This window comes from Styela clava, chromosome 2 (assembly GCF_964204865.1).
Source record: "Styela clava chromosome 2, kaStyClav1.hap1.2, whole genome shotgun sequence".
NCBI lineage: Eukaryota > Metazoa > Chordata > Ascidiacea > Stolidobranchia > Styelidae > Styela > Styela clava.
In genome coordinates this window covers 23,373,606-23,401,518 of record NC_135251.1, presented here as the reverse complement: position 1 = coordinate 23,401,518, position 27,913 = coordinate 23,373,606, and the positions used below count along the sequence as shown (strand labels likewise).

General features: G+C 34.1%; 2 protein-coding genes across 4 annotated transcripts in view; both read right to left on the bottom strand.

The window, feature by feature from the left end:
- The window catches only part of LOC120336406 (protein unc-80 homolog), a 34,656-nt gene extending 22,929 nt beyond the window's left edge, over positions 1 to 11,727 (bottom strand). For 2 of the 3 annotated variants that reach the window (XM_039404076.2, XM_039404075.2), the window contains exons 1-21: positions 11,573 to 11,727; positions 11,102 to 11,150; positions 10,863 to 11,019; positions 7,486 to 7,693; positions 7,135 to 7,284; positions 6,073 to 6,356; positions 5,903 to 5,988; positions 5,465 to 5,638; positions 5,101 to 5,202; positions 4,835 to 4,880; positions 4,493 to 4,561; positions 4,235 to 4,271; positions 4,062 to 4,128; positions 2,895 to 3,125; positions 2,413 to 2,505; positions 1,930 to 2,046; positions 1,672 to 1,831; positions 1,036 to 1,184; positions 597 to 725; positions 407 to 486; positions 11 to 91 (exon numbers count right to left, since the gene is read on the bottom strand). In XM_039404076.2, the coding sequence (XP_039260010.2) occupies positions 11 to 91; positions 407 to 486; positions 597 to 725; positions 1,036 to 1,184; positions 1,672 to 1,831; positions 1,930 to 2,046; positions 2,413 to 2,505; positions 2,895 to 3,125; positions 4,062 to 4,128; positions 4,235 to 4,271; positions 4,493 to 4,561; positions 4,835 to 4,880; positions 5,101 to 5,202; positions 5,465 to 5,638; positions 5,903 to 5,988; positions 6,073 to 6,356; positions 7,135 to 7,284; positions 7,486 to 7,693; positions 10,863 to 11,019; positions 11,102 to 11,150; positions 11,573 to 11,667 (2,564 nt within the window). In that variant the 5' untranslated portion in view covers positions 11,668 to 11,727. The remainder of the gene's footprint in view (positions 1 to 10; positions 92 to 406; positions 487 to 596; positions 726 to 1,035; positions 1,185 to 1,671; positions 1,832 to 1,929; positions 2,047 to 2,412; positions 2,506 to 2,894; positions 3,126 to 4,061; positions 4,129 to 4,234; positions 4,272 to 4,492; positions 4,562 to 4,834; positions 4,881 to 5,100; positions 5,203 to 5,464; positions 5,639 to 5,902; positions 5,989 to 6,072; positions 6,357 to 7,134; positions 7,285 to 7,485; positions 7,694 to 10,862; positions 11,020 to 11,101; positions 11,151 to 11,572) is intronic. The other variant, XM_039404077.2, reaches the window with a different exon arrangement.
- A 5,857-nt stretch (positions 11,728 to 17,584) lies between these two features.
- On the bottom strand, positions 17,585 to 27,414 carry LOC120335446 (transmembrane anterior posterior transformation protein 1 homolog). The gene is made up of 10 exons (XM_039402948.2): positions 27,205 to 27,414; positions 26,753 to 26,880; positions 25,810 to 25,969; positions 25,260 to 25,389; positions 24,544 to 24,698; positions 24,025 to 24,175; positions 23,357 to 23,538; positions 22,544 to 22,620; positions 21,956 to 22,158; positions 17,585 to 21,326 (listed from the first exon to the last, which is right to left on the bottom strand). The coding sequence occupies exons 1-10, from the start codon at positions 27,340 to 27,342 to the stop codon at positions 20,743 to 20,745; spliced, it is 1,908 nt and encodes a 635-aa protein (XP_039258882.2). The 5' UTR covers positions 27,343 to 27,414; the 3' UTR covers positions 17,585 to 20,742.
- Positions 27,415 to 27,913: the final 499 nt, after the last annotated feature.

The window sequence follows — 27,913 nt, the reverse complement described above, 5'->3', positions numbered from 1 at the left end:
GGTTACTAACCTGAGAGTAGGAATCGATCTTGAAGTTGTTGCAGCAGCCCTTGGTAAAAGAGGACTGTTGTTCATAACTACTGCTCCTCGTCTGAAAAATACGGGACAGTATTGAAATTGAGTTAGTGTAATTTGTAGCTGGTGGTTAATTTGTTTGTAATCCCATATTGAGGATTTTTTTTTTCCAACGATGGCAAACACAAAAGTATCATTGACTGACTATGCAGTGCATGTTTCGCAGCAACAGTATGAAACACGTTATTAAAATAAGTTACACAAAGATTTAAGATTAAATTATGATATTTTCTACAGTACCGATTTTAAAGTAGTAAAGACGGTAGATTCTTTCATTGGATGAATGTATACTTTCAATTATATTGCGATATTCGAAAAAAAATATCTTTACCTTTTTATGCCAGAACGCTGGGTCAATAGGTTTACGGGTTCAGTATTTTTGTCTTGTTGCCTTCGAACTTCATTTTGTTCCTGAATAACGAATAAAGTTAAAATGAATATTTTTGTAATTATGTTGGGAAAACGGGAAAATGACAGTATTAAATAATTAGAATATCGCCAATAAGAATAATTCGTCTTACTTTTTCTTTTTTCCATTTTTTCCATTTTATCGCCGAAGTCAACATCACATTCAAGAGTAATTTATTGAATATAGGTGGATGTTTGTGTTTAATGTACTGAACTATTTCCCTTACATCTCGATAGAGACTCTGTAAAATGAATTAGATAGAATTTACATTGTTATATATCACTAACACAAAATAAGAAATAGAATTGATAAAAATGAGCACTGGAAACTTTAAACCAATTGGTCCATTAGTTGCGACGAAAAGTGTTTTACCCAACAACAACAACAAGAATTTACCGAAACGATCCATACATCGTGTCAGTCAAGCTAGTCCTCTGTCGTAGAGATTAGAATGTATAGCTACTATACTAAAAAATTTCACTTCAAGGAAATGGATGTCATATGAAATTTGACTTTACCTGTCGTTACTTTAACAACAATAAAATTCTTACTCGGCAATGAGAATTGTACAATTCGTCTTGAACCGCCAAACACTTGTGCACGAATGCTTCAAAGGTTCGTTTCGCAATTGCACTGGTCAGTTTGCTCTCTGGCGATTCTTCTTCGGCATTGTTCATCCAATCAGAATTATCATTCAAATCTTTGAGATTGAACAAATGTGATTTAGGGAAATTTTGATTAGATTTGGGTACTTCCTTTATATTCAAATCGCAACCGTAAGCGAAAGGTATTTTAACGATCACGCGAAATTCTGTGTACCAATACTTGGTGAAAGAAACAAATTTATGATTATCTTTATATATTCCATTGAACAACATCACGAATATTTAGTTGTTAAAACACTTACACTTTATTTAATTATTATCCCTCGATGCAGAGTAGAAAGTCAGGCGTTATTTTCAGGTAGTGTATGAATAAATTGGCCTGGCATCTTAACTAAAATTTAGCCAACGAAAAATATCGAAATTTATTTTTAATCACACTTAGAAATAATTGTACTAAAACAGCAATCCGCAACTTCATGCCAAAATAATAGTATGAAAAATAGGCATAAAAAACTGTTGGTCTTCACTTAGAAACTATTATTTAATTCGTACCGTGAGTTCATATAAAGTAAACGTTTTTACCTGGAACTTTCGTAGAATTGAACTCGATTTCGCATGTTGGAAATATCAAATGAAGTAATTCAACACATTCTTTCATCGTTTGAGATTTTATTAAATTTGAAATATGGTCGCAGAGAATTTCATCATAATTCTCGTAAATGCTGACTAAAAGACTTCTAGCCTGGTGAGAAAAATGAATATATTTGACTAAGACACTGATACTTCACCTTAATAATAACCTAAGAGTATGGTTAGGCAGTACTTATTCAATAAACATACTTTAAGACGTAATCTTTCTCCCGCTGATCCACGGTGCCCACACCGACTGCAGTTTCTCACGCATCCCATAGCTCGTATGATTTTCAACATCACTCGTATCAGTTGTACCACATCATCCTATAAATAAATTTAAAATTGTAAAAACATAATTTAACATGTTATGCAACTTTCTAATATTATTTTTCAACTTGGAAAAAACTTGGGGTGAAGTCACAGGGCCCATCTTCAAATATTATTGTCACTTCGGGATCACTGCTTATCGGTCACTCAGTTGGTATATCGGTATTTTATTAATCAAAACATTTTATATTTAATAAATAAAAATGAATGAATAAATCAAAAACGAGAAAGTTCCGGATAGAAGAGATGTGACAGAGAAGCTGGTAATAGTGATTTTCGGCAGAAGGGCACTAAACTGTGAATTATAATAACCCGTTCCATTGAAGGGGACAAAACTCATTTAGAGTTATGAGTAACATTTACCTTTTCTGGTGTCGGTCTCGAATGTTTGAGTTTAATATTTGACTGCCGCCTTCGAAATCTAGCAAAACTTGTTTGTCGATCGTTCGGAACCTTCTGAAAAATTATACAAAACTATACAAGATAAAAATAGCTAAAATGTGGTATATTTCAAAAGTAATCAAATTGGCAAGAACAAAATTTTTTTTAAATTACCTTAACTTTATAATAAACGATGTCATCGAGGGTGGTGGCAAACAGTTAATTAAAAATATAAAGTAGATAGATATTTGAGAAAAGTTAAATCGCTCGGAGTCGAATTCTACTCAATATTTACTCGTGATAGGTAAGAAAAAACAATGGCTCCCGGACTAGCCATGACTCAAACCCCAGATCCCCAGCGTGTAAGTTCAACATAGGACAGCATGTCATCATTGTTTACACATAATAGTGTTTGAAGTTATGTTGTGAAATTCTTATAGTGAAGTTGTATTCAATAAACAAACCTGAACATAAACATTTTCTATTATGCATTCCAATATTTGTAGGCAGGCATCGTATATCTTGACCCCGGGATCCCGCGATACCATGACTTCGATAGCTTGTAGTATGACGTCAGACCGAAAGAATCCTTCAGATGTGACGTACGATGACGTAATTTCACTATCTATGGCACATTGTACCTTGTTGTATGAGACACACGTATCGGAAGCCCAACGTCGATTAATTGGAATCGACTGTAAAAATAACAGAAATCATTTGAAAGGGAGATTTTAATTTGGTTTCTGTCTATCACAAAAGTTTATATCTGGTACATTTTTGATTGTCTCAAATTCAATAAAATGCATTCACTTTTAATATGTCAATACTGCTTAAAATGTTTGAAAAAATAAATATTGGAGAATGTATAAAATTAAACAATACAGCTTGAGCTTGAGCTTGAGACGCAGTGTAACTCGAATTTCAGTGTAAGTCGGAACAACCAAAATGGCGTATAGTATCACTGAAACTGTGTACCGTGTGACTGAAGCTTAGTGATTATTCGTTTATAATCGTAATAGTTCGCAATTGTCCACCAATCCAATGAGCCCAAAACACTGATTTTCTTGATTACAATGATCCAGTTTAAGGGCTTATATATTACAGTATAGTATTATCTTTTATATTTTTATGGAGTGCGTTCGTAACCTCGACACAGCGTTATCGAGTGCGCGTTCGTAAACAGCGTAAGTCGCGACCGTCGCAACCCGAGGACTCCCTGTATAGATAAAATGAACACTTGAGCTATAGCGAATTTGTTATGAATAGATTTCGGTCACGAAGTGGACATCTGGAATGTTTTGCTAAATTCTTGTTGTTGTTGTTTTTCGTGTTGTTGTTGAGGTTATTGTTTTCTCCACAACCAACGGATTAATCGATTACAACTTTTCAACATTCGAAGATGAAAGAAATCTTTACTATAAGCCTATATTACTCTCGGAGTCCCGATATTTAACTTCATAGGAACGCTTTATATAACTTTTGGCTTTTTGTCTCAATTTTCATGGGCATTAGTATATTGTTTGAGGAAACCAAACGTTTGGACCAAACTATTTCTTCTTGTTAAGTATAATTTAGTATTTAAATAAATTTTGTTTGTAGTATAACACGTTAATAATATTCTGATAACCGACCTCTGGATCTGATTCGATGACTTTTGTGGAAGTGTTTCTTGACATTGAATAGCGCGGCTTCTCAGCTCTGAATAATCATTTAGAACGAAAGCATTTATAAATAAATACAAAAAAATATTGTGAGATTTAAAAACAAATATATATTTGATAAACGTGGTTTATTTCAATCTTACCTTTCATTATGGTGAGAGTGACTTGCTGAATCCTCACCTTCAAAAAGAATATAAATTCTTTGGTAAACGTTGAAAAAAATAATAAATTTTTTTGTTTGTTTTTAAGTATCAAGAAGTATGTAGACGACTATTCTTTATTAGTCATTATGCAGAATCTGATGTTGTAAATTATGTTGAATAAAGTATATTAATATAAAATAATACTGTGATGAATTTGCTTGTATTGGACTTGCTATATAAGCTGAAACATTTACTCACCCCATTTGGGTTCGGCAGATTTTTCAGCTAATGTACTGCTGCTAGCTGTTGGTTCATCCTGATACACGCCTGTTTAAAGCATTCGTTTTTTTTTTATCTAGTAGTAAAATAATTTCATCGCTCCTAATGTATAGGTACTTGCATGTCTGTTACGGAGAACTATTTCCATTTCATTGCCACATTGTTTTAAATAGATCAAGCCGTGTGGAGATGAAGGTAGAATGATACCCGTTTAGTTATAAATTAGATATAATTAGAAATAATTTGGGCATTTTAAAGTTATATAAATAAATACATTGACAATGAAAAGACAACGAAAATACAATAAACAAAACTTGATACCCGAAATTCCGATCTCGTCATCTTCTTCGGCTACATGTTCCATTCTCTGAAACATAAACATTTTGACTAAATATGTGTGATATATACTTACTTTTATCTTAAAACATATCATAAGATGAAATTCAAACATATTCGTTTAAAAAACAGATTCTATACGGTCGCAGAGTATAAGTAGTTGAAGTAAAATCTGGCAATTATGTATCTTCAGAAGGCGGGAACAGAAGGTAAAACTGTTACTGTACAGTATAGATTTGAGTGTAGGCTACCTGTAATTGTCTGCTATGAGGAACCATTTCAAGCGATGGCCGTTTGTGTTGAAAGTTTTCTCTCTTCATCAATGCGTCGTAGGTTGGAGGCTCGTCAGTGTTCTTATAAAACGGAACGTAATGTACATTTGAATATCATTATTGAATGGGAATCTTATCTAGAAGAATTTGATTGGCATAATTGGAGAGATATAGTCTAATAAAGTTAGGTCTAGTATCACTGTTGTATGGTATGTTTGTTTCAGTAGTAGAATAATTGCTTCTAGTTCTAGAAGGCTGTCTGAATAAGACCCATAATATGCATCCACTCATGAGCGATAGGAAATTTGTGAAAAAGTAAAAAAATTTCAATTGACTATATTACCTTAGGAATAGCATTTAATTGTATGGATGAAAATTTTTTAAATCTTTTCCTTCCGGATGAACTTTTCATTTTTTGATTGAACGAGAATTTGCGTTCCTTGAATTCTTTTTCCTCGTGTTCAGGCGACAAATCTTTCCATGACTCCAGACTAGCATATACTTGTGCATTTGTATTCTTAAAAAGTGTTGGCATGTGTATACATTTTTGCGTGTAATACGTTCACAACCACTAAATGTAACAGAGATGTAAGCAGTAACCCTACACTTTTTACGCACGAACCCAAACAGCAATTGAACTCATGATTATCGTTAATAAGTCTTGATGACATTTGAAACAGATGTATAATTTGGGATGTTATACTTAATAGTTGCTCAATATAATTCTAAATATGTATTTGCCAATAAACTGACCTATAAAATCCGTACAAAAAGATTATACCTTTGAAGATTTCCGTCTTTTCTCGCTAAAGCGTAGACGACCAAGAAACCCTTGGGGTCTTTTTGTTTGTTCGGCAGCTTTTTCATCTGCATTATAAGGTAGTAGATATATAGAATAGTAGTATTTTTTAGTATATAGTAGTTCACTAGAAATTGAGATATAACACTTACGTATAGCAGTAAACTGAACGTTGGAAGACATTCTTTTTGAAGTAAAATTGGTCGCTGGCTTATCCATATTTGAGTATTTTGGAGTCGAAACTGATTTGCTCCGACGCCACATTTTTCGAAAAACACCTTTGTTATGTTCAGACGGAAGCAAACGTTTCAACAGATAAGTCACTCCCCAGAGCAGTCCTTCCTCTGACCATCTCGGGAAGAACATACATCGTAAAACGGCAACATCAAAAGCTGTAACCTCGTTGCAAGAAGACGCTGGCATCATGAAGACATCACTGTAAAAAGCATGGAGTGTAATAGATTGGAAATTGAGCAACCCTGAGTAGGTATACATTTTATGCCCTAATTTAATATCAATGGATGTTTTCCAGAGAATCGACTTCCTTAGTTACTTTCGTAACATACTCTAATCAGCAAGATGTCAAAGGTGACGTAACAACTGAAATTTTGGTGGCCGCTCAGACAATTTTATTGTATCAGACAAATTTCTGCATGGTTTCAAACATTAGCTCGTTGTCATGGCTTTCGAAGTATAAATATAGTTAGGTATAAATCAATTAAACTAATGATAATTTTGTCGTGCGATGAGATTTGGTTTAGTTGTAGTAATCAAATATGAGTCGCAAAAATATGTAATAGATTAAACCTAAATTAGGTATCAGTACTTTTAAATAGTAGGTGGTTCAATATTTTGAATCAGAATGTTAGCTATGAAAGTATAAGTAAAAATAGTAGAAAGTAATCAAAGAGAAAGGACCTGCAGTCCAATACACAATATCCACAAGTTCCTCTATGAAAGTATACTCCAGCTTATAAGCGATCACTCACAAAAACGCTATTGAAATAAGCATCAAAAAATTTTTAATAGTGAAATATAGATATTATTTTGAGGGTCGGAGATACCTAGCTTTAATTGAAGAAAAAAATATATATGCCAAGAATAGAATCAAAAATCTTCGACTCGCTATTGCAATTTGCAGCACAAAAGTCACTACCCACCGAGCTCACGATACTTCAGTTATTAAATATATAATAGGAAAACATATTCCTCACTTATCTGAATCACCATCGTCACAGTTTTCTTTTGACGTGCTATTTCCTCTTGAATGTTTGTCGTTACATACCGTGGGTTTGACCGTAGAATTCATAGCACGTATATCTGGTATTTCATGATTCCACAAGGCTTCCCATGTTTTTATTCCACTAAAAAATGATTTTCAGTTATGAAAATACAAGAAAAATGTATGGAAGGACAAGGAAGTAGTAGCAAATCAGATGCAATAAATGCCCGGGAATAAAACTGTTTATTTTATCTTGAAAACGGGATTAGCGATCTTGTGTTTTACTCGCGGGGGAAGGCTTATACATCCTCGGTTTGTGCGACAATTAAAAGCAACATTTTACCTTGCTAATCGAAACTTCAAATCTGATTCTTTCACTGTGTTGGCAAGAGGAGCAAATAAAAATACGAAAAGTTGGATATTTGAAATAACCCCAGCACGAAGTCCCGTATCGTCGTTAGCCTCCTGAGCTGTGTCCATGCTTTCATAAAGTATGCTGTGAAATGTGTGCAGCAGTTTGGTTGCTGCAACGCCAAGTATGTCCGCATGGCCTGTAAAAATTAAACAGTGTTGCAAGTCAATATTACAAATAGCAGTATTTTGATTTGAATACCTAAACTTAGTTAAAAGACTATTGACTACATTTGTATGGTAATGCATTCGAGCTTGACCTTGTTAAGCTCCTGTTGGTCTTTAAAAACGCGATTTGAATTGACGGATAAAAACCCCAATCAATCTTAATGTGCCTATGAAAAATATACGTGAGCTGTAATACATAATTCATACAATAATAAAATACATCTTCGAAGCTAGTTTCAATTTTTCAAATGTATATATATATATATTTCAGAACAGCTTATAATATTTTAATCCATGACTGAGCAGTCTATTCACCCCATACTTCAAAACGCTATATTCATTGGTCAGTAGAATTTCACAAGTATAAACAATACGTTCACGTTATAAACAGTAAAGTTCCATAGAGGGTACTTGAACTCTAAAGCATAATATGGAGAAAACATGAAAATAGTAAAATTATGATAGAATATTGGTCTAAATGCAAAAATTATATATATTATATGCAGATTCAACGTTCTACATATCAACGTTAGAATTGTTTCTTGGCCAAGATTTAGGATTCCAAAAATAATATAAATCAAGATTTGAAAGCCAGAATAGAAAATTGATTTTATAACTGACAAAATTTGGTACACATACTCCCTTGGGATATCACACTGAACTGTATTTATTTAATATTTAATTGGTGTCCTTGGAGGGACACTTGAATATAATTATTCAGACCTTCAAAGTTTAGACTATAAAAAACGAATGTTTTTCGAACATAGGCCATTTCGAACATAGGCTCGTTCAATCTCAACACATAAAAAATGAGAAATATGTTTAATCTAAGTTGCCTTTCTTCGCGAGATTCGAGCAATAAAATTATTCGAAAAGTTCAGTTTCCATGCTGCGATAGCGGGAAGAAGGATTAGGTTACAATTTTCAAGATAGGAGTAAAAAAAATATCAAAAATCCACATCCTTTTATATAAGTTTTCAATCTTCATATTTATTGTCTGCCATAAAATTACCACAATTTAAGTGAAATGTAATATGTTCGACGGAAATTACTTATTTTAGTTATTGTAAGAACTGTACAAGTCGAATTCTTGCAGAGTTCCATTTTTCTATAGTGTTCAAGAATTATTTCCATTTTTGATAGCCTATTTGACTGCAATTTACATCAAACCTTGCAGCCTAAGAGATCGATTTTTATTTGATTTGTTTTCGACGTACGCTGTTAAAAATGAAACAAAATAAATCTCATTTTAGGTATTTCAACACAGTAACCAATTAGTTGTGAATCTGAACAACTATAAATTAACTGTAATGTGGCTCTATTTTTAACAGTGAAGGCTAAAAATAAAATAGATAAAAAATCGATTTCTGCTACAAAGTCGCTCCAGAAAATTTGCTAACCAGAATTAAAATTTCACTTTATAAAAAAGCGATAAATCAACCTCTAAGATGTATTGGATGGAAAAAGCATATTGCGTTATTGAAGTACGCCAAGGTAATATGGCTTGAATTCATCTATAATTGGGCTCACAAGTCACTCCGACGTTCGATCGATTAAAGGAGAATTGATTGATTCGATAGTTCTATCATTTTCATTTCTACGTTAGTTCATTTTTTGATGAGACCATAGGTTATCAATATAGCGAAAGTAATTAATGTTGCGTAATGAACCCACTCGCAATTTGGATGTTCTCAAAGGATCTATATCATCTGAATAAAAGATTTATTCCATGTTTTCTCTTTGGTCGAAAAAAATAACGATTATTCATATAAATTGAATGGTAAAGAGCTATCGCGAAATACTATGACGAAATACCCAAGTACCAGAAAGTCATAAAAAATTCAATACGCAATTCAATCAAGTCTGAATTAGGTAGGATAATTTGGTATTTGGATAATTATAGGAATGCTCATATTACAATATGCGCTAACGCGAATCACTTTCGGATAGTGTGATATCAATTAATGATAAGAAAAAGGCCAACTGTTTCTGGATAAACTGACGCACATGGCTTAAATTACATGACCACAGCGGGCGCAAGCATAGGTAAGACGATGGTTTTATCGAATGTCAGATGTATTTTCTTTTAAATTTTAGGCTATTCAAATTTAATTTTGTTTGTGGCTTAAACTCTAAACTATCCTTATGGTTTAATGTTTGTAACAAAAGCCATATTCTACACATAGAGCTACATAATTTGAACGTCACTGGTAACTCGTATCACATATCGGAATATGAGAAAATACATCTGGCATTCAATAAGACCATTGTCTTACCTATATGCTTGCGCCCGCTGTGGTCGTGTAATATTTTAGCCATGTGCGTCAGTTTATTCAGAAACAGTAGGCCTTTCTCTTATCATTAATTGATAGCACACTTTCCGAAAGCGATTTTCCATGATTTATTAAAAACGTCTCCAATTAAAAATTCGCGTTAGCGTATATTATAGTGTGAAAGAAACCAAGGCAGCAGCAAAGGCCAATAAAAAAACGAAAGAAGTGACTGGAAGCATCTAGCGCTCACCAACAGTCAAATTTAGTTTGTTTGCGGCCTAAGGCTCGTCATCGCTAGCTTAAATCGCAAGTTCATCAATATCAATTGAGTGCTGTACTATTTCACCACCAAAAAAGAGATTATATTAATACTTATTGCACCATTTTGTCTAATGGATTTTGATGAGAATAGTCAATCGACGATGTTCCTAAATATTTAACAGTATAGGATAAATTTTTAAATTTATCTCAGAGATGAAAGCAAAACTTATAGCGAACCACAGCCTCTCGTGCGACTGCCAGTCCAGATCGGGTATGGAAATAGTTGATTGTTAATTTACTGCTATTGCGTTCTAGGCCCTTGGACTAAGACGAGACTCTTCGCGCATATTAATTACCCAACGCTGAATTCGAACCTGCGAACCCATGCTGGATAATCAGCGATACGATGGCAAGTGTCATTTATTCTCAACGTCTGACACGTTGGGCAAACAATTCAAACTGGAGTAACATTAAAACCGATACTTCATTCAAATAAGAATACAATGCCAACCAATATAATCGAGTTACATACATTAGATGCCATATATATCGTAATAATGCACACTTTCTAGGTCACGTATAAGACGTAATATGAACGTTCTCATACCCAATTTGTTTCTGTTGCTGAGCATCACCGATGCACAATGCATAACATGTGGTAAGGCTGCTTCAATGAGTACACGCCTAGGAGTTCGTGTTACAGCTTCGTATAGTGATGGTGGAAGTCCATTTAATTTGTTTTCTACTAGAACATGTTCAAATAGCTGGAAAACAACCAAATATATTTAATGGGAAGAACAGTAATTTGCGATTAGATTTTTTCAAAAGGAGTATGTTTTGACTTACCACACACGAGGCTTCATATAGCTTTCCCAGCTTTTGTCGAAAGAAGGGTCTATTAAAATATAAATGCAGTTAATTTGATGCAATCTAAATATTGATATTGCGGCAGTGTCTGGTTGTAGAACCTCATTATTTATATCAATTAATAACCACAACATTATCACGTAGTTCCTACCACCTTAACGTTGTAGGTTAGAAATCTCGAGCCTTCGTAATCATTCTGTTATTCAACATAATATGTCCAACATTCCACCCAGAGTTTAGCATTTGGCTATGACAATTAGAAATTCAGTTTCCTTAAAGTCAAATAATTTCATTTGTACGAAGCCTTTTGCCGTACGACCGGGAGGAACAATTTATAAAATATACTGTATATGCATATTCATTTATATTTCTTGATTCCAATATTAATTATTTATTATATGTATTTGTTCGTAAATCAATGCTTTGGTTTAAAGAATAATATTTACTTACTCTGTTTGTCGCCATAAAAATGATTGGATAGCCAAAGGTATGGACGATGTTTCAGGCCCTTGCATTACAATATCATCAAATTTTCGTTTCACCATTTTGAACTTTCACAACGAAACAATATTATATTATCTTCTGTTTGCAAGAAAAAAATCAACTCCACTTTGAAAATCCCATTTTTTAAAATTATTGTTTATGATAAAAAAGTTTTTTGTTAGCTAGCTGATTGTCATTAATAAATTATCCTACACGAGAATGGAAGCCTATCCACCATTTTCCAATTGCGACACTGACTTTTCCCTCGTCTATTTTATACCCATGACTAATATCCATAAAATTTCGATAGGTATGGTCATGCCTTGACGTATATGAAAATGTGCTGGTCAATCTGAAATTCTATAATTCTTCTATTCAGTGCTATATATGCTTGCCGTTGATTTGCTTCATTCTATTCATCGTTGATGTCTGCACTATACCAGTGTCTAATGTTAACTATTTTTCAAGAAACGTAAATTACATGACACCATCCTACCTTAAACGTAAACTTGATCAACAATTCATTTGAAATATACTAAGTGGAGTGGAGCTATCGGTACTATCTTGTTTTCCCCAGCCACTGCATTTCGATCCTGTTTTCTTTAATTGTGTCCCATGTAAGGTTAGTATAAGTGGGGTCAAGTCATTACTCAACCTTTCTCCGTTTATTCTTACATAACCGAGTTAACTTTACTAGAAGCAAGGAAAATCGTTCATTTCAATCAATAACTAGTATACGCACCGAAAACCTACCAGAAAGAAAGAACAACGCGCAATTTTCCATCTATATCGTTCTACTGAATAAAGTTAGTTTGGTAGAAAATCGAGTCAAATAATGTCCCCGACTACAGCTTTACGCAAATAACTCAAAGTCCAAATGATAGAAGAGGAAAATAATATTATCAGGCAAATAATAACAAATTTGGAATGAAAACGGGTAAACCCACGCTGTAGCGGCATATACAGAGGTAACTTAATATATCAACTTCGCCAAATTTTTCATTTGTTTACTACCAGAGTTAAACATGGTATATGTCAAATTAGAGTTGCGAGTTGGGTGGGCCTTACCATCAAGTTTAATTTAAATTGAACTAAAAAATGCTTTTGATCAAATTCGGAACCGTTATAGTGCCAAGCATTCACATGGCGTCGGACAACCATTTTCTATTTCGAGTTGGTATGGAACCCAAAAAGCTGCGTGTCCTCTCGCAACTGACGAATCTTACAAAACCAAAATCTTATCGCAACGAAAAAATTTGCATAATTCCCAAAAAGGTATTGGGATTACAGAAACATGTGTACCTATAAACAGGTACGGCACATATTCTTTGTTCGTTTATTTAATTATGCACGCTTTGCGGGGATTTATGCGTAGTACAGCAGGGCGACGACATATTTTACATCACGTCTGCATGAAAGATTGACGGCATATAAAATATTAATTTCCAGTCAATCCCAACAGTAGTCGTATCGGATTCACGCTAAACTGTAATGACAGGTATAAATTCTACGCTGTCTCGAATGAGAACTTATTAAAACAAAAAAGCAAGTAAAATCTCCATGTTTACGTCTCAAAATATAACTTGATTAATTGAAGCAGAATAGCAACTCAAATACTTCTCATACATACTTTAAAAATACAATCAATAAATATTTGGCAGTTCCACTCATTTCAATTGGCATGCGATCTATATGTTATCATCAGTTTCACATGAGTGTTTGTTAGTGTTCCTGACTATCCGTATCAACTAAAATAAATGTCGCATCACACTATCAGAATAATTGTCAAAAGATTAAAACTATCGTAGTAATGTCGTTGATAAAATTGTATCACAAAAATGAAAACCGTGTCATATATTATAATTTCGAAAGTGGACAAATTTGTCAGTTCCTGTAGCATGCGAAATCTCGCCTTGCCTGCGCCTATTTTATGCTACTTGGCCCCCACTAAATTCTATATCTAGAGAATTCAATAGATTAACTGGAGACCACCTTTGATCAATATAATATAGTCATTCTACTGGTATTCTTTTTCTACCTATAGGTTGTGATACAATATACAACAAATAAATAACTCGATTAGAGAAACAGTCTGGTACCAAGTATTTCGACATGCAACTATATATATATATGTATAAGTCAAAGTCGGTTGCCTATTGGTTCGTCTGACAGCATCTATTAAGTTGGCCAATTAAAAATATAATGTTGTAGTATTCGTTTTTAGTATTCGCTCGACAGGTGGTCTTGCTCATCAAATCCTTTCTAGATCAAAATTGGACGGAATCTCTGGCGGCTCAACGTGAATCTCAGGGAATTAAAATATTACAATTGAATTTATATTTTTGCGCATATTGTAAAATAGAATTATATGTTAACGTTGTTGTTTTCAATCATAACACCAAATATACACAGGGAGGCTTTCCAGAAGCCAGGGGATCGACTGCATCCTTTTCCCAGTACACTACGTATTGAACTGTAGTAATATTTTTGCGATTGTAGCATTAGAATCGCACTAGGCTCACGCTAAAAATCTTATCTACTTCCAGGCGTCTTCTACACTGCATCTTAGCCTTAACGTTTTCTTTCTATCAATTTTGTGTATTGGGTACTCAATTATGCAAACGGTATTCTTCCTTTTTTTCAATTTCGCTCGCAATTAGGGTCGATAATATATGGCTGCGCACAGATTTTTCGCCCGTCCATCTTCATTTACCTTGGTCGCCTTCTGGGGCCGTATGTCACGAGCCTTCGTTTACGTTGAGCGACGTGTCTCGAAAGAAAATTCCTTCAGGCGCGAGACATGATTAGAGCGGGTCGATACCAAACCAATTGCTGGAACCTTATTTTCCAATTCCCTCTGTTTGTCTCGTTTTTCATTGCTAATTGAATTACAGATGCTCGATCAAATAAATCATGCCGCACAGAAGAGAAAAGAAACTTATTGACTGGTAACGGCCTTTCGTTTTCTTATCTGTCGCAAATGCATTACACATTCTCCTATTTAGTAAATAAGATAGGAAATGTTCTAAATTGAAGTCGTTTAGGACGATTCATCTGTCACCTTTGGGTATATATATAATGAATATTACATAAACCTCATCAAAAATTGCGTTTTCAGATATGCCCTTCCATGGGCATATAAAGATACACAAAACTTTAGCAGATTAGAATGATGCGTGATCGATTGTTATTCTTCTATACGTCTACATTATACTATGGCGTGGGAATACGCTAGCTAGCTACATTAACCAACCTGACAGCATTTATTAGTACTTTTAAAAACAAATTGATAAATAAAATGATAAATGAAAACATAATATATATATAGTCCCCCTGTATTTGAGTTGTATGGATTTCCTCATCGTATGATTACAAAGACATACTTGGTATTATAGCAATTAGAAATATTGCTCAAATTGGACTTGCGCTTGTTCCCTTTCGTCAACGAATCTACTACGACAGCTTTCAACCAATTTTTATATTACATTAAACTACAGAAATTCAATCGAAGTACGGTTCCGTTAGGGTGAGATTATATGGTTCAAATATTGCACTTTTTTATTATTTAAAATAGCCTACAGTTATTTATTTTTGATAATGCCCATTGTATGGTGTAATTTTAAATGAGTTTCGTGTTCATAAAATGCGCTTTTTGTCGCGCTCAGAAGAAAAATGCAAACAGCACCACTGAATGCAAGTCAACCTAACAGTAATAAGACTTCTCTGATCTGGCTGCCGTGTTTGTATTTAAGATCAGATTTATCGACGTTTTTGAGACTGGACTGCAACACCTGTAAAATATAGCCAATACACAAGGCTTGTCAATAATCCCCCAAAAACCTGATTCATGTATGTTAATTTGGATTATAAGCATACCCACCGCGCGTGAATTTAAAGGCGACGCTTCGATAATCAGGCAATTAGTCTACCTATCGGGAGGCAGAACATCGCAGAATTCAATTGAGCACTTACGTTGGCTACACTCGAAGAATATATCTTGTATACATTTTAGGTATCTGTATTGTGACGTCCTGCTTTTTGCATACTTCCACTAAAAATGCCACCTTGTCACTGCTTATATACTTCATAATGGATTGCCTATTAACTGTCTTGTTATGTATATCCGGTTCGGACTCGGCTTCTGTCAGAACGCCGCGCCCTTCACAGCAATCAAAACAATGGGTACTCCTGAAGTATGCGCACCAAGATGTCGCATAACCTGAACCCTAACCTGGTACACAACCTGAGTTCAGGTTGTGCGCCATCTTGGTGCGCATACTTCAGGAGGTCCAAACAATGTTATTGAACAGCACTTCCACGCAAATTGTATTAATCCTACCATGTGGATTCTTGGCTGTTACCCATGGTTGTGGTTAATTTATCGGTAATCGGGTTCTTTGTTTGTAACGGATTAGATTCTTTGACATAAAACTTTTCAAATATTAATTGTTCGTCCCTTTTCTATTCCTTCTTCAATCAATTTTAGACTTAATCACGAGTTTCGCTGCTTGATAACCAGCATTGGCTTAGATATATACAGCTTATTTTGAAAACTCCATAATACACACAGAATAAAATAGAGAATTCTGGAGAGCGAGTAAAACCCTAAAAAGGTTAAAACGTGAGAAAAAATTACAAAAAATCCAAAGCTTGGATCAGAAATAAACACACAAAAAGTGCGTGAGTGTATTGAACTTTCAGGTGCTAACATTTTAATATACCTATAAGCTAATTAGGACCAATTCAATCTGATACAAAGATAACATGTTGGATGCAATGTGATGACACTGACGAGGACAGTCAAAAGCCGTGAAAAACTACACTGATTGGGCATAGGTGATGAAGTGGTTTACTTTAAGATACATAAAAATCTAAATCAGACCTATGTCCAGGGAGATGATTAACAAATAAGCTGATAATCACGAGCACCACATAAATTTTCATAGCCGAATTTTCAATGATGCCTCACTGTTCAATGAAATAATTCGAGTTGGTTTGACTACTAGAATTCCAATATTGCCGTTCAGATATAATAAATTTTTGCATGTTTTTCGTTCTCAAATATCCTCGTAAACCTCAACAAATGTTTGTAAGGCAGGAGAACTATTTTCTAAAAATATCATGCAAATTAATCATAATTTGGCCGTCAATCAGTAATGAATACTGTTACATTTCACTGTAACTTCAATGCTGTCAAAAAGCGTAAGTTGTTGAACTTTTAAATAGCATTTCAACGTAACTGCAATACTGTTGAAAAGAGTCGGTTGTTAAACGCTTAAATAGCATTCCACTGTTACTTCAATACTGTCAAAAAGCGTCAGTCGTCAAACGTTTAAATAGCATTTGTCCGTTATTTAATACTATTAAAAATCACCAGTCGTTGAACGTTTAACTAGCATTTGACCGTAACTTCAACACAAGAGTTTGTTGTGCAGACGGATTTGCAGGCGTATAAAAAGCAAGTTGTAGGCAAGACTGAATTAACCAAGAAGCACATGCTCGTAGCAGCAAGAAAAAGGTGCCACCACAGAAATTTTCAATATTGTCTCAGTGTTTAATGAAACAATTGGATAGACGATTCAGACCTCAATATTGGCCAAGTTCAAATTAATTTTGCTTATTTTTCTTTCTCAAGTATCATCTTAAGCCTATAGATAAATGTTTCTAGTTATGAAAACTATTTGCTAAAAATATCAATCAAATTAGTCATAATTTGGCCTTCAATCAATAATGAATACAGAAACCTAATTATTCAATTTCAGATAACATGGAACACGCCAGTCATTATTATTTTACACATAGGGCACCACCAATGTCTTAAGTGCTTAGGGCGTCTGAAGGCCATGATCCAGCACTACCTGTGCGACGAAAGCCGGCAAAATCACTAGGTGATTCAATGCTCTATCACATTGGTCCAGGCCAAATAATGAATTATATCGGAATACTCTAACAATATCACACCGTATAGCCAAGTAACAGTTTGAATCACTACGAATTTATTTTCAGTTCCAGGCATGACGCAAACATACACCAGCTACTTTCCAAACAGCGAAAGCCAAATATCATTTTGACAACCTAAAAAACAGAAAACTATCTATTACTTTAAAATACTAATTAAACACAGTACAAACTAAAACTATATAGCACTTTAACTCAACTACTACCAAAGCGAATTGCACCACAGAGTCAGACTTATAAGATCAGGTGGCAGGTTCACAGCATGTTCAAAAATATGATAGAATTAGGAAACAGAATTTTCCGGGATAAAACGATAATTTAACTTCCTCTAGGTGAGTGCAGCAATGATATCAATGTGATAGTAACTCACTTGAAACTTGTTTCACCGTTATATATTTTAAAATGTACCTGCCACACTGTACAATGAAAAGGGAATCTAGTTGAAAAAATATCAGTATTGTGATAAAGTTGCCATGACCAAGAAACTATTGCCTATAGTTTATATAGACATTGCTATAAGAGGCAGTTATTAATTTTTAAAATGAGAGGAGATAAATGTATTGTTTCGCAAACCAGAAAACAGCCATCACTGCAACATAAATACTTAACAAACATGATATAAATCGGAAATCATGGCTTGTAGTGATTTAATGAAGATGAGATACTAAACCTTACAGTATCAGCGCCAGACACCAAACCGATATCCCAGCGCAGTTCTCTTCAAAAACATGCATAATACACTAAGCCTCCTACAATTTTCAACAATTGTAAACATGAAGTAGCTTTAAAGCAGGCAAGCAGGGATGGCCATTTCCGAATACTAAACTATTCCGAATACATTCTAAAATAATGTTTTCGAATCTGGAATTCCGAATACATTCTAAAATCGAAAATAACACATTTTTGTTTTAGTTGATTAAAACCCAGTAAATTAGGAAATAAGCTCCAATAGAAATATCAGAATGAAGCCACAGACCAACAGTATATGTACACAAAGTAATTGATAGTTTATAGCTATTAATAAAAAATAATAGCAACTTGTGACAGAGTCAGTTTATTAAAATTATTCGCTTTGTACAAATGACCATATGAAAAGATAGCCAAGAAGTTGTCTGACGCTTTCTATCATTGACACCATGATATTACGATAATAGTCGAGTCTATTGACAAAAATACTACTTGTATTCAGATAATTGTGTAAATTTTCTGAGAGTAATAAAATTTATTGGCAATACAGGCAACAACAATCCAAAATCCATTATACCTTTGAAAATTCTAATATTTAAGCCTAGAGTATTCTATTACCTACCAGTATATTTGTATATAAATTTATGTGAACCATATTGTTATTATGTGTAAGTGTAACATATTCTTGTGTTTGGAGTTAGAAATGAATTAGTAGAGAATAGATGACCACCACTGCCAGCGCGCAGCCAGGATTTTCGAAATCGGAAATTCTCATTGCCGCCTGTAACACCCACCGCGATTCCGCGCTCGTTAAAAGAGCCGTCTTCTTGTCAGCGTATAATGATCATTCTGTTACGTAAAATATTCAATCCATGACAACTACAGGATTCTAAGATATCTATATATATTAATTTAATGTGTCCAACATAACTCGCGGTTGCTTCTTCTTACGTCAAAAAGAAACATTACTATTCGGTCCGCGGCAATCTGTGACCTAAATTACGAGATAAACTGCCTGATGTATTTAATTTTAATACGTATTTTTGCAATCTTGACAACTCGTTATCGCCGTTAGAAAAATCTCAAATAATTATATAAAATCCTATTAAGTGTAGAGAATAATTCATTTCAAACAATGAATATACATATAAAGTTTAGCAGTAAATTAAAACTACATATTCATCGCCGCGATTATGCCACCTGTTAAAAGAGTCGACTTTTACAACAAATAATATAACAACGAATATATATTTTTCTGTTGTGCAAAGTGATGAATTCGTGACCGACACGGGCATATTCAAAATGTCTTGCTCTTAATTAATTTAATTGTCTTCAATTTAACCTGCGGTTGCGTCGACAAAATAAAATCCTCACCACTCTTATATACCATTGCAATCCGCGGCCATAAAAATAAAAACGTGAGGTAAACTGTCCGATTAAATATTGTTTTATCCGTATTTTGCGAATTCGGCAAATATTTAAATGTACTTGTTAACAGTGACTCCGCTCGATCGAAATGCTCAAAGTAAAATATCTCAGAGTAAAATTTATCATCACAATAAAATTGATTGAATATACTTTAGATTAACTATATTATATACATCCTCACAACCAGGGGAAAATTGGCGTTTCAAACCTTGTATCGTGATAACCCGAAAATATTCGACGGCAATTTAAAGCAATGGATAATCAGGAAAATCCAGTCCTCAATTAGTGACGATATGTTTCTAAACGCCGACCAATCATAATGTGTGCCAGAGGCACACCAAATTTTGCGATTTTCACTGCCTAGAAAAGCGTTTTTTAAATTTTCGCGGGCCTTAATAAAACTTATGTTGTTTACGGTTTTATTTTCAGTATTTTAAATTGCCGCTTTTCAATCAAAAAGTTGCGTTGTCTTTAGAAACTCGCCGCCGATGAACGTATTTACCAGATTCACAATTCCGTGCGCGTACAAAAATAAAATAAATGTTATCGTTATCGTGGAACAAATTTGTGGAAAATTTTCGTTTTAGAGAAAATAACACAATCGTAAAGGCGTTTACGGGCCTAAATAACACGTTACGCTGATGAGGGATGAAAACCATCACACGCAAGTTTCTATCGAGAATGTTTTCATTCAACGGAGACGTCTTGCAAGCGGCGTCGAAAATGTGTGACGTCATACAAATATCCGATATTCTTATGAACGTGAATTCCGATATTCGAATGACGAGATATTCGAATACATTCGAATACTTTATTCGAATTGGCCATCCCTTGAGGCAAGTGGTACACAACACAAATAATAATTTCCCAAACAGCCCAGTTGAGATACAGTGCACAATTCTCAACTCAAACCATTTCACAATGCACCCAATTGTAAAGGCAATATATATATATATATATAAAGCACAGCTTTGTAACAAGTATCCTATATAACAATAGAAGAATTCTATACTCTATCAGTGACATTAAGAAAAAAAAGATTAAAAACGTGAAGAAAAAAATCTTTAGTTGACTTCTGTGTCATCAGTACCAGACAAAGTCCTTGAACTTAAAATTGTGTCTTCAGCTATTGTTTCAGAATCTATGTTAAAAGATGATTGTGGGGAAATTGAACGTGAATCTGAAGATGCACTTGAATTTCTAGTCATATTATTATTTGGTATTGTGGGACTGTCTTCACAATCCAATGATGTCAGATTTGTAAGTGAGGCAGCGCTACTTATCATTGTCATGTCTATAGATGGTGGCCTCATGGACCTTTCTTTTGCAGGTGTTGTAATGACAGGACTCTGCTGATAAATTGGGTCTTGGAGTGACTCAACCTGCCTGTCGACAACTGCCACAGATGGTTCAAAATTTGGAGTCATTGATCTTGTGTTTTCCACATCACCTTCACCATGTGTCGTATGCCTTCTTCTGAGAGTATACTCATCATCTGAATTTGTGTAGGCGTCACCATAACCTAAAGGTTTGACCTGCATGTTTCCATTTCCTTCATATGTTGAATTTATAGGTACAGCAATATCAGTGATGGATTTGCTTTCTTTTGGCAAAGGAAGTCCATCTGAAGACTTTTTGATGATGGTCCCTAAAAATAACATAATGCAACAAATATTCATGTGCGAAATTTACATGTATTTTGATCTCATAAAATTGTTCTAAGCTAATTGATTTTCAACTCATAAGTCATAATACATTATATTTGTCAACAGTAAAAGTAGAATGAATGCCAAATATAATCTTTTGATAATTGCAAATGCAACTGCCAATCAAGCATGGAAATAGAGAAAAAATTTGGACATCCAGCGTCAACGTGCCATGTAATAGAATGGTTTCATCTGGAAATATATAATTTGAAGGATTTTGAGTCCCATAATAAAACAACTCCAAAGCTACACATAAATTATAACATTCAGATTATATAACTCAAGGTCCCATCACCCAAAAATGGAAAAGAGAGATATGTCAAACCAGAGAGCACAATGTACACATATATAAGATATATTTAAAGAATGAATATTAATAAATTTGAAAAATTTGAGGGCAATCAAGGCAGTATTTGGCCAGGGTGGCCCAAGAAAATGACTAATTTGAATGAAGATGGCTGTGAGATAATTTAGATGTAAATAAAAATTAACTATTTCCATTATATGAATATCAAAAGTAAAAGTTTTGAAAGAGTTTTTGCAATACTGCCAGTATTTTTATCAAATTTACCAGCTGTTGTAGCAGGAACTGAAGCAGTTGGTTTTGGTCTTTTTGAGCGTTCCACAAGTATGGTTTTGCCTCCTCGCTGCTCGAAGGGATCAACCACTGAGACTTCAGAATCCATTTTCCGAGCTATTGCTAGATCTTCACTAATATATTTAGATGCTTTCCCCATCAAGATTATATTGTTTAAAATTTTGATAAGGTTCAGGCTGAAACAGACAGAATTATTTTCCTTAATCAATAGATAGATAGAATATGCAAAGTATAATTCTGGAAAGTATAATAATCTTTATTATTACAAAATTAGGTGCTCCCGAAGTATTTGTACCAAGATGGCGCACAGCCTGAGTCCTAACCTGGCACACATAATATGTTCAGGTTGTGCGTCATCTTTGTGCACATACTTCCGGAGCTCCCAAAATTCTTTGTGTGCCCTTCTTTGTACATTATCACACTTTTTATATTCAGCTTTTGGAAATGTTCTATTTGATCCCTTGATGATATCCCTGAGAGTTACCATGTACAATTTAGGACATAGGATAGCATTGAAGAAAGGGCCCTTCAAACTAATAGAAACAAATACATAAAACTCACATTAACACTCCCATTGCAATAACGATAACTCCAGCACTTCCACGAAAATCAACAGAAATTCGAGTAATGTGAAACAACTGTAATGAAAATTTTACATAAATTAATGTATCATTACGATTCACAAAGACAATACAACATAACAAGTACACATACTTGCCGGGGTTTCGCTTGGAACAATAGCATGAAATTACTGAAGCAAATTAAAAAGCAATTTGAAACTTGAATACATATTTATGAGAACAAACACAAAGACCATCTAAGAATGAGTTGTCGTGATAGGCCGTTAGGCAACCTTCGATCCCATCAGAGTTATGCACAAGTCCACTTCATGAATTAACTGTTATTCGTTCATATAAGCAGAATGTAAACTGCTGACTGAAGCAGTCACTACATAAAGTCCTATTTGAGTTTGATGTAGTTGAGTCATGATAAGTAATATCATGTTTGTTGCACTATATCAAAGCAACAAATGTATACTTTGATGACATTGCTTATTAGAATTTGGCTGTTTAGCCATTTCTATTACTTAATATTCATATTGAAAATTTAAATTTTGGGGTCTTGAGTTTTAAAATTGATTAGAAAAAGACAGCTTCACTAATCAGTGTCTTTGTGCATCACATAGTAAGTGCAAAATCTATCATCACATTCATATATGTTTGGCACTACTATATTATATTGGAATGACTCAAATCTTACATTCAGACATTGTCTACCAAATTTAGTACATCCTGCCCAAGGTGGTGGACAGGTGAATCATAAATCACATCATTAATTTCCTATAAACGAAATGAGTTGTAAAAATTCACATACCAACACAGCAAGAGGAAGTGGGATGAATCCCATTCTACGACTGAGAACATCACAGTGATCTGATATTGAATCATGTTGTCGACTGCTGATTAGATCATAGGCTAATGTTGTTTTATATTCATTGTATGATTCGATGGGGATGTGATTGAACTTCAAAACGAAAGCATGTTTGAACCAGTCAACTGAAATTTTAAATTTAAATTTTAAAAGATAATTATATAATATTGATAAGCAATTTAAAGTTCTAGTAATCTCATGTTTATTTGTTATGATAATTCTCATTTTTCACTTCTGAAATTACTAAAGTTTGAGCTCATTTTTTTACTTCCAGTAACCGCAGAATTGACAGAGTGTAAAAGCAAATCTGAGGAGAAGAAATAATTCGTCTCGAGTTACCCAACTTTTTATACAACATATTCATAATCCTCAAGCAGCCTTTCTAGGCGAGGATATACTACAGTTTGGAATGATCGGAATCTTCCTGGTCCGACATTGTGTATCCGTTTGATTACACCCCGAGCATGAGATTTGAACCTGCGGTGCCACCAAGCGACCTCTAATAGTCACCTTCAAAAAGCATCATTACTTTCATGAGCAAAATGTTATTTGGCAAACAATACCACGCAACACCCTTGATAATATTTAATTAGAAACAGAACAATACCAACCAAGATATTCTGAAAATATAACAGTGGCCATATGAGGCAGTATTTCAGCCAGATGATCAGAGCTCCATGAATATTGTTGCATATTCCGCAATAATACCACAAATAGTAGCGCATAATAATGAAATCTTTCCCTTACATCAGAACAGGAAATCTAAAACAAACATGTAAAGGATTTGTGAAATTAAAAACAAAACAAAAAAACCAAAAACATTTGTTCAATTACAAACTGGTATAAAAACTATTTCAATGCAACCTCAATATATTCAATTGTGAGTACGACAAAAAAACATATTGCATGTATAACAAAAAATAACTATACAAAGCCCTTTTCCAGGAACTAGTGTGGCGTTTGCAACTTCGGAATTGAGGAACTGCATTAAATGTGCATTATTCACAGGTTTCCCATTGTGTTATACTATAGTTATGATTTCACCAAGCAACAACTTACTGTACGAGGAAGTGAGTTATGCAGCTAAAAGAGGAGTTAATGGCTAACTATATCAAAACTGATTCTCTCACCTGAAAAAGATTGTTTTTATCATATTTTTTGAAGACTGTTCCTTTGATTTCCACAAAGTTATTAGCCATCATAACAGTTAACAAAACTTTGTTGTGTGAATTAAAGGCACAATTGATTGTTGTTGCCTCGAAAAGAACCAATACGGCGTGGCAGACTTGAATAATATACCGTAAGTGGTTATTTGTCAAGGTAATAAAACATCAAAAAATTACAATGAAATGCCTTCACTTGTGTTGGAAATGTTCTTACAACATTTACATATTACATGTACATAGCCTATCATCAAAATTGACCAGTTCTCAGGACTTTTTTTTTTATCTAAATGAATGGTCTTAGCTACTTAAAATAAGACTTAAAATAAGCTTAAAACTTCTAGAACAGGGTAGGACTACTTACTATTATCTCACATACTATTTATTGTCAGTCAAGTATCTTAGTATGAAGAAGCGATTACGTATGGACAAGATGATGGATAAGTGGTTTATTTATCACCAGCGAAGATAAACTACATAACGTGACTAGGACTGGGAAACACTTTAGCCCTTGATAATTATCTCTATGAATTGATTTTCATAAGGTGAATGAATGTACAATAGGAAATAAGTACCGGTAATACCAGTGAAAATTCAGTGTGACTGTTATTAATCAATTGATGGGTTAACTATTCCCAACTCTATACACAATATATAAAAAATAGCACTTTTTTCAAGGATACAGACATAGATAACAGCAAGTGCAATGTGAAGTAAAATTCGGAAGAAGTTATCTCTTTGTGCTTCTGTGGCTGTCCAGAACAAAGCATCTAATATATCTTGCCCAAATGACGAAAATAGACGATCTGCCACCTATAATAATATTGGACTGTATTATACTTAGAACAAGTCCATACATAGAACTGTAAATATGTTCGTTTAATCCAGTATAGGTTCTATTTTGAGCAATCCACAAATTCATTTAGTGCTATCACAACAAGGATTTGAATGATCATGACTGTCTATTTAAATCGTACATGCATCATTTTGAGATCATTCAAATTCGACTGAGAATTGCACCGAGTAGCCTTACTTCACATAATTGAAATAGTAATGTAGAACGCATTAGCGTGTCTCATTACCCGCAATCTGAAGCATGCATTGAATGAGAGATAGTGGTTCCCCATAAAATTAGGTCTTATGATTCTTATTCCTGTACTAATGTTATAATGAAATTCATGACAAACTAATTTCAAATATTAATGAAGTTATAGCAATCCAATTCTTAATTACCTCCAACATATTATAAATAATATATAATTTGATCAGTGTTTGTGCTCGAACAAGATGGTAGATAAACGAAGTGTCGATATAAGACATCATATATACAGTGATAACGAATATGAGAGCTTTTAAAATATCACATTTTTGAGCAGGATCCAATACTGCAGTCCTGAAAATAATTCAAAGATTAAGAACTATATTGATAAGCATCCACTGCACGACACAGTTCTCCGATTCCAAAACTAGCACCTACATTAAACGACATCAATTAGAACCCCACCTTTATGAGACAACCTGCGTCTCCATATCTGCACAAATCAGCAAATCGACACTGCACAATAAACTAAAAGTAACCGAATTATAAAACGTCACTATTGGATTTCTCTGAAAAAATAATCCGATTTACTGAAGGAAAAAAATTTACCATAGGATTGGAAACACAATATTGATCAAGTGACGGCCGACGAACGTCGTGATTGATGTAAATTATTATCGAGACGGGCATACACAATATTGATCAAGTGACGGCCGACGAACTTCGCGACAAACAACGAATTTGTTTCAGACACAAAAATGGTGTTTGTTTTATTCTACCAAATGTCGGGAGCGGGACATCTTGGAATCGAAGAACTGTGCCCTACTGATCTATCTGGTTAATGAAATTTATAGTATTCTCAACCTATCAAGTCAACTGGTCATACTGGAATTAAGAATGCATTCAGGTTTTAAAATATTACAAGTTAAATGTTGAGTTTTCAAGTAGTTACGATTATTGAAATATCAGTTTGAATGAAGAGCAAGTTATTGGGAGTTTTAAAAAATGGATTTCCAACCATAAAAATTAAAAAAAAATGATCATTTTTGTAATAAATGTGCATATCATTCTACTACTTGAAAATGACTTGAAGTTTAAGTCAATTATTTTTGAACATTTCATCTAATAACAATTCACCTGCTCCATCCCCGACAGCAAAACACAGCACCAATAAGTTGAAAAAATGCCAACCCAATTCTAAGAGGAAGTAGAGTGAACATGTATAAGAAAACATCAAGGCACAGGAAAAAACCATACGTCATCATCTGTTAAAGTAAAAGAAATTATTCTATCATTTTTTCCACAAACATTTTAGTCATATTCTTTTGGAGGAAAATTTATATCATATATACTTTGATATTAAATTATTCTTCTATGACATTCAGACATTTAACTTGAAAACATGTACAAATATCGTAATTGAAAATTATTCAGGAATAAATGATGTCACTAATTCCACTTTGAAAAATAAAGTTTACTTTTATTACAACCAATGAATCGAAATTTGAAATGAGAGAGAAACCAATCTGACAATGGTTTCAGATGCTGTTAAATTTTTTTAATAAGCAACTCAACGTTATAAAGATTACCTTTTCAATTTCAATCGGCTGTTTTAAAAATGTGTAGACTCTTTGCCTTCTTTCAGTGTATCTCGAATCATTCTCATCAAAAAAATATCCATGCGTAACTTCTCGTGAGAAGTATTGCATGAAGGACATTCCAGCCATTGCAAATTAATGGACCAGGGCAGTCTGAGCTGCTGTGTGTCAGATCCCAAAGTGATTCTATATTTCACTCAACTTATTTTTATAAAAAAACAAGAATTAATGAATGAATTAAAGAATACCACTACCGGTATTACAGCATACAGTCATATTTGCATATATATCTGTATCTGGTGTCAATTCAGCAATTGCACTTGGGTATGTGGGTGGAGAGTTACTGTATAGGATAGGATTTACATATTTATCCCGAGGGAGAGGAAAGTTGATAAGACGACTTATCCATATGGCGAACCACGGCCTCTCGTCCGGTTACTATTTCAAGTCGGATATGGGATTAGTTATATTGTTTGTTTTCGGAAGCATGGGCTTGGTGGTGGAGTAAGTCGTGGAGGACCCAGCGACGGCGAGGAGTCCAGCAATCCTCTCGCACATGACCATCACTGCATGGGATTCGAACCTGCGAACCCACGCAGAGTAATTAGAGGTGCGGTGGCGAGCGTATTCCTAACGCTTAGCCCGTTGAGCCACACCGCCGCATACCGGTATTGTACCGTACCGGTATCCACTGCCTTGT

What these genes read in the sequence shown, in the direction of transcription:
- LOC120335446 (XM_039402948.2), bottom strand. Translation starts at nt 27,342, where the DNA reads ATGGCTGGAATGTCCTTCATGCAATACTTCTCACGAGAAGTTACGCAT. An exon ending in TTATTTATAATATGTTGGAG is followed by an intron (nt 25,390 to 25,809) that starts GTAATTAAGAAT and finishes ATATTATTATAG; the next exon opens with GTGGCAGATCGTCTATTTTC. An exon ending in ACTTGCTGTTATCTATGTCT is followed by an intron (nt 24,699 to 25,259) that starts GTATCCTTGAAA and finishes ATATTATTCAAG; the next exon opens with TCTGCCACGCCGTATTGGTT.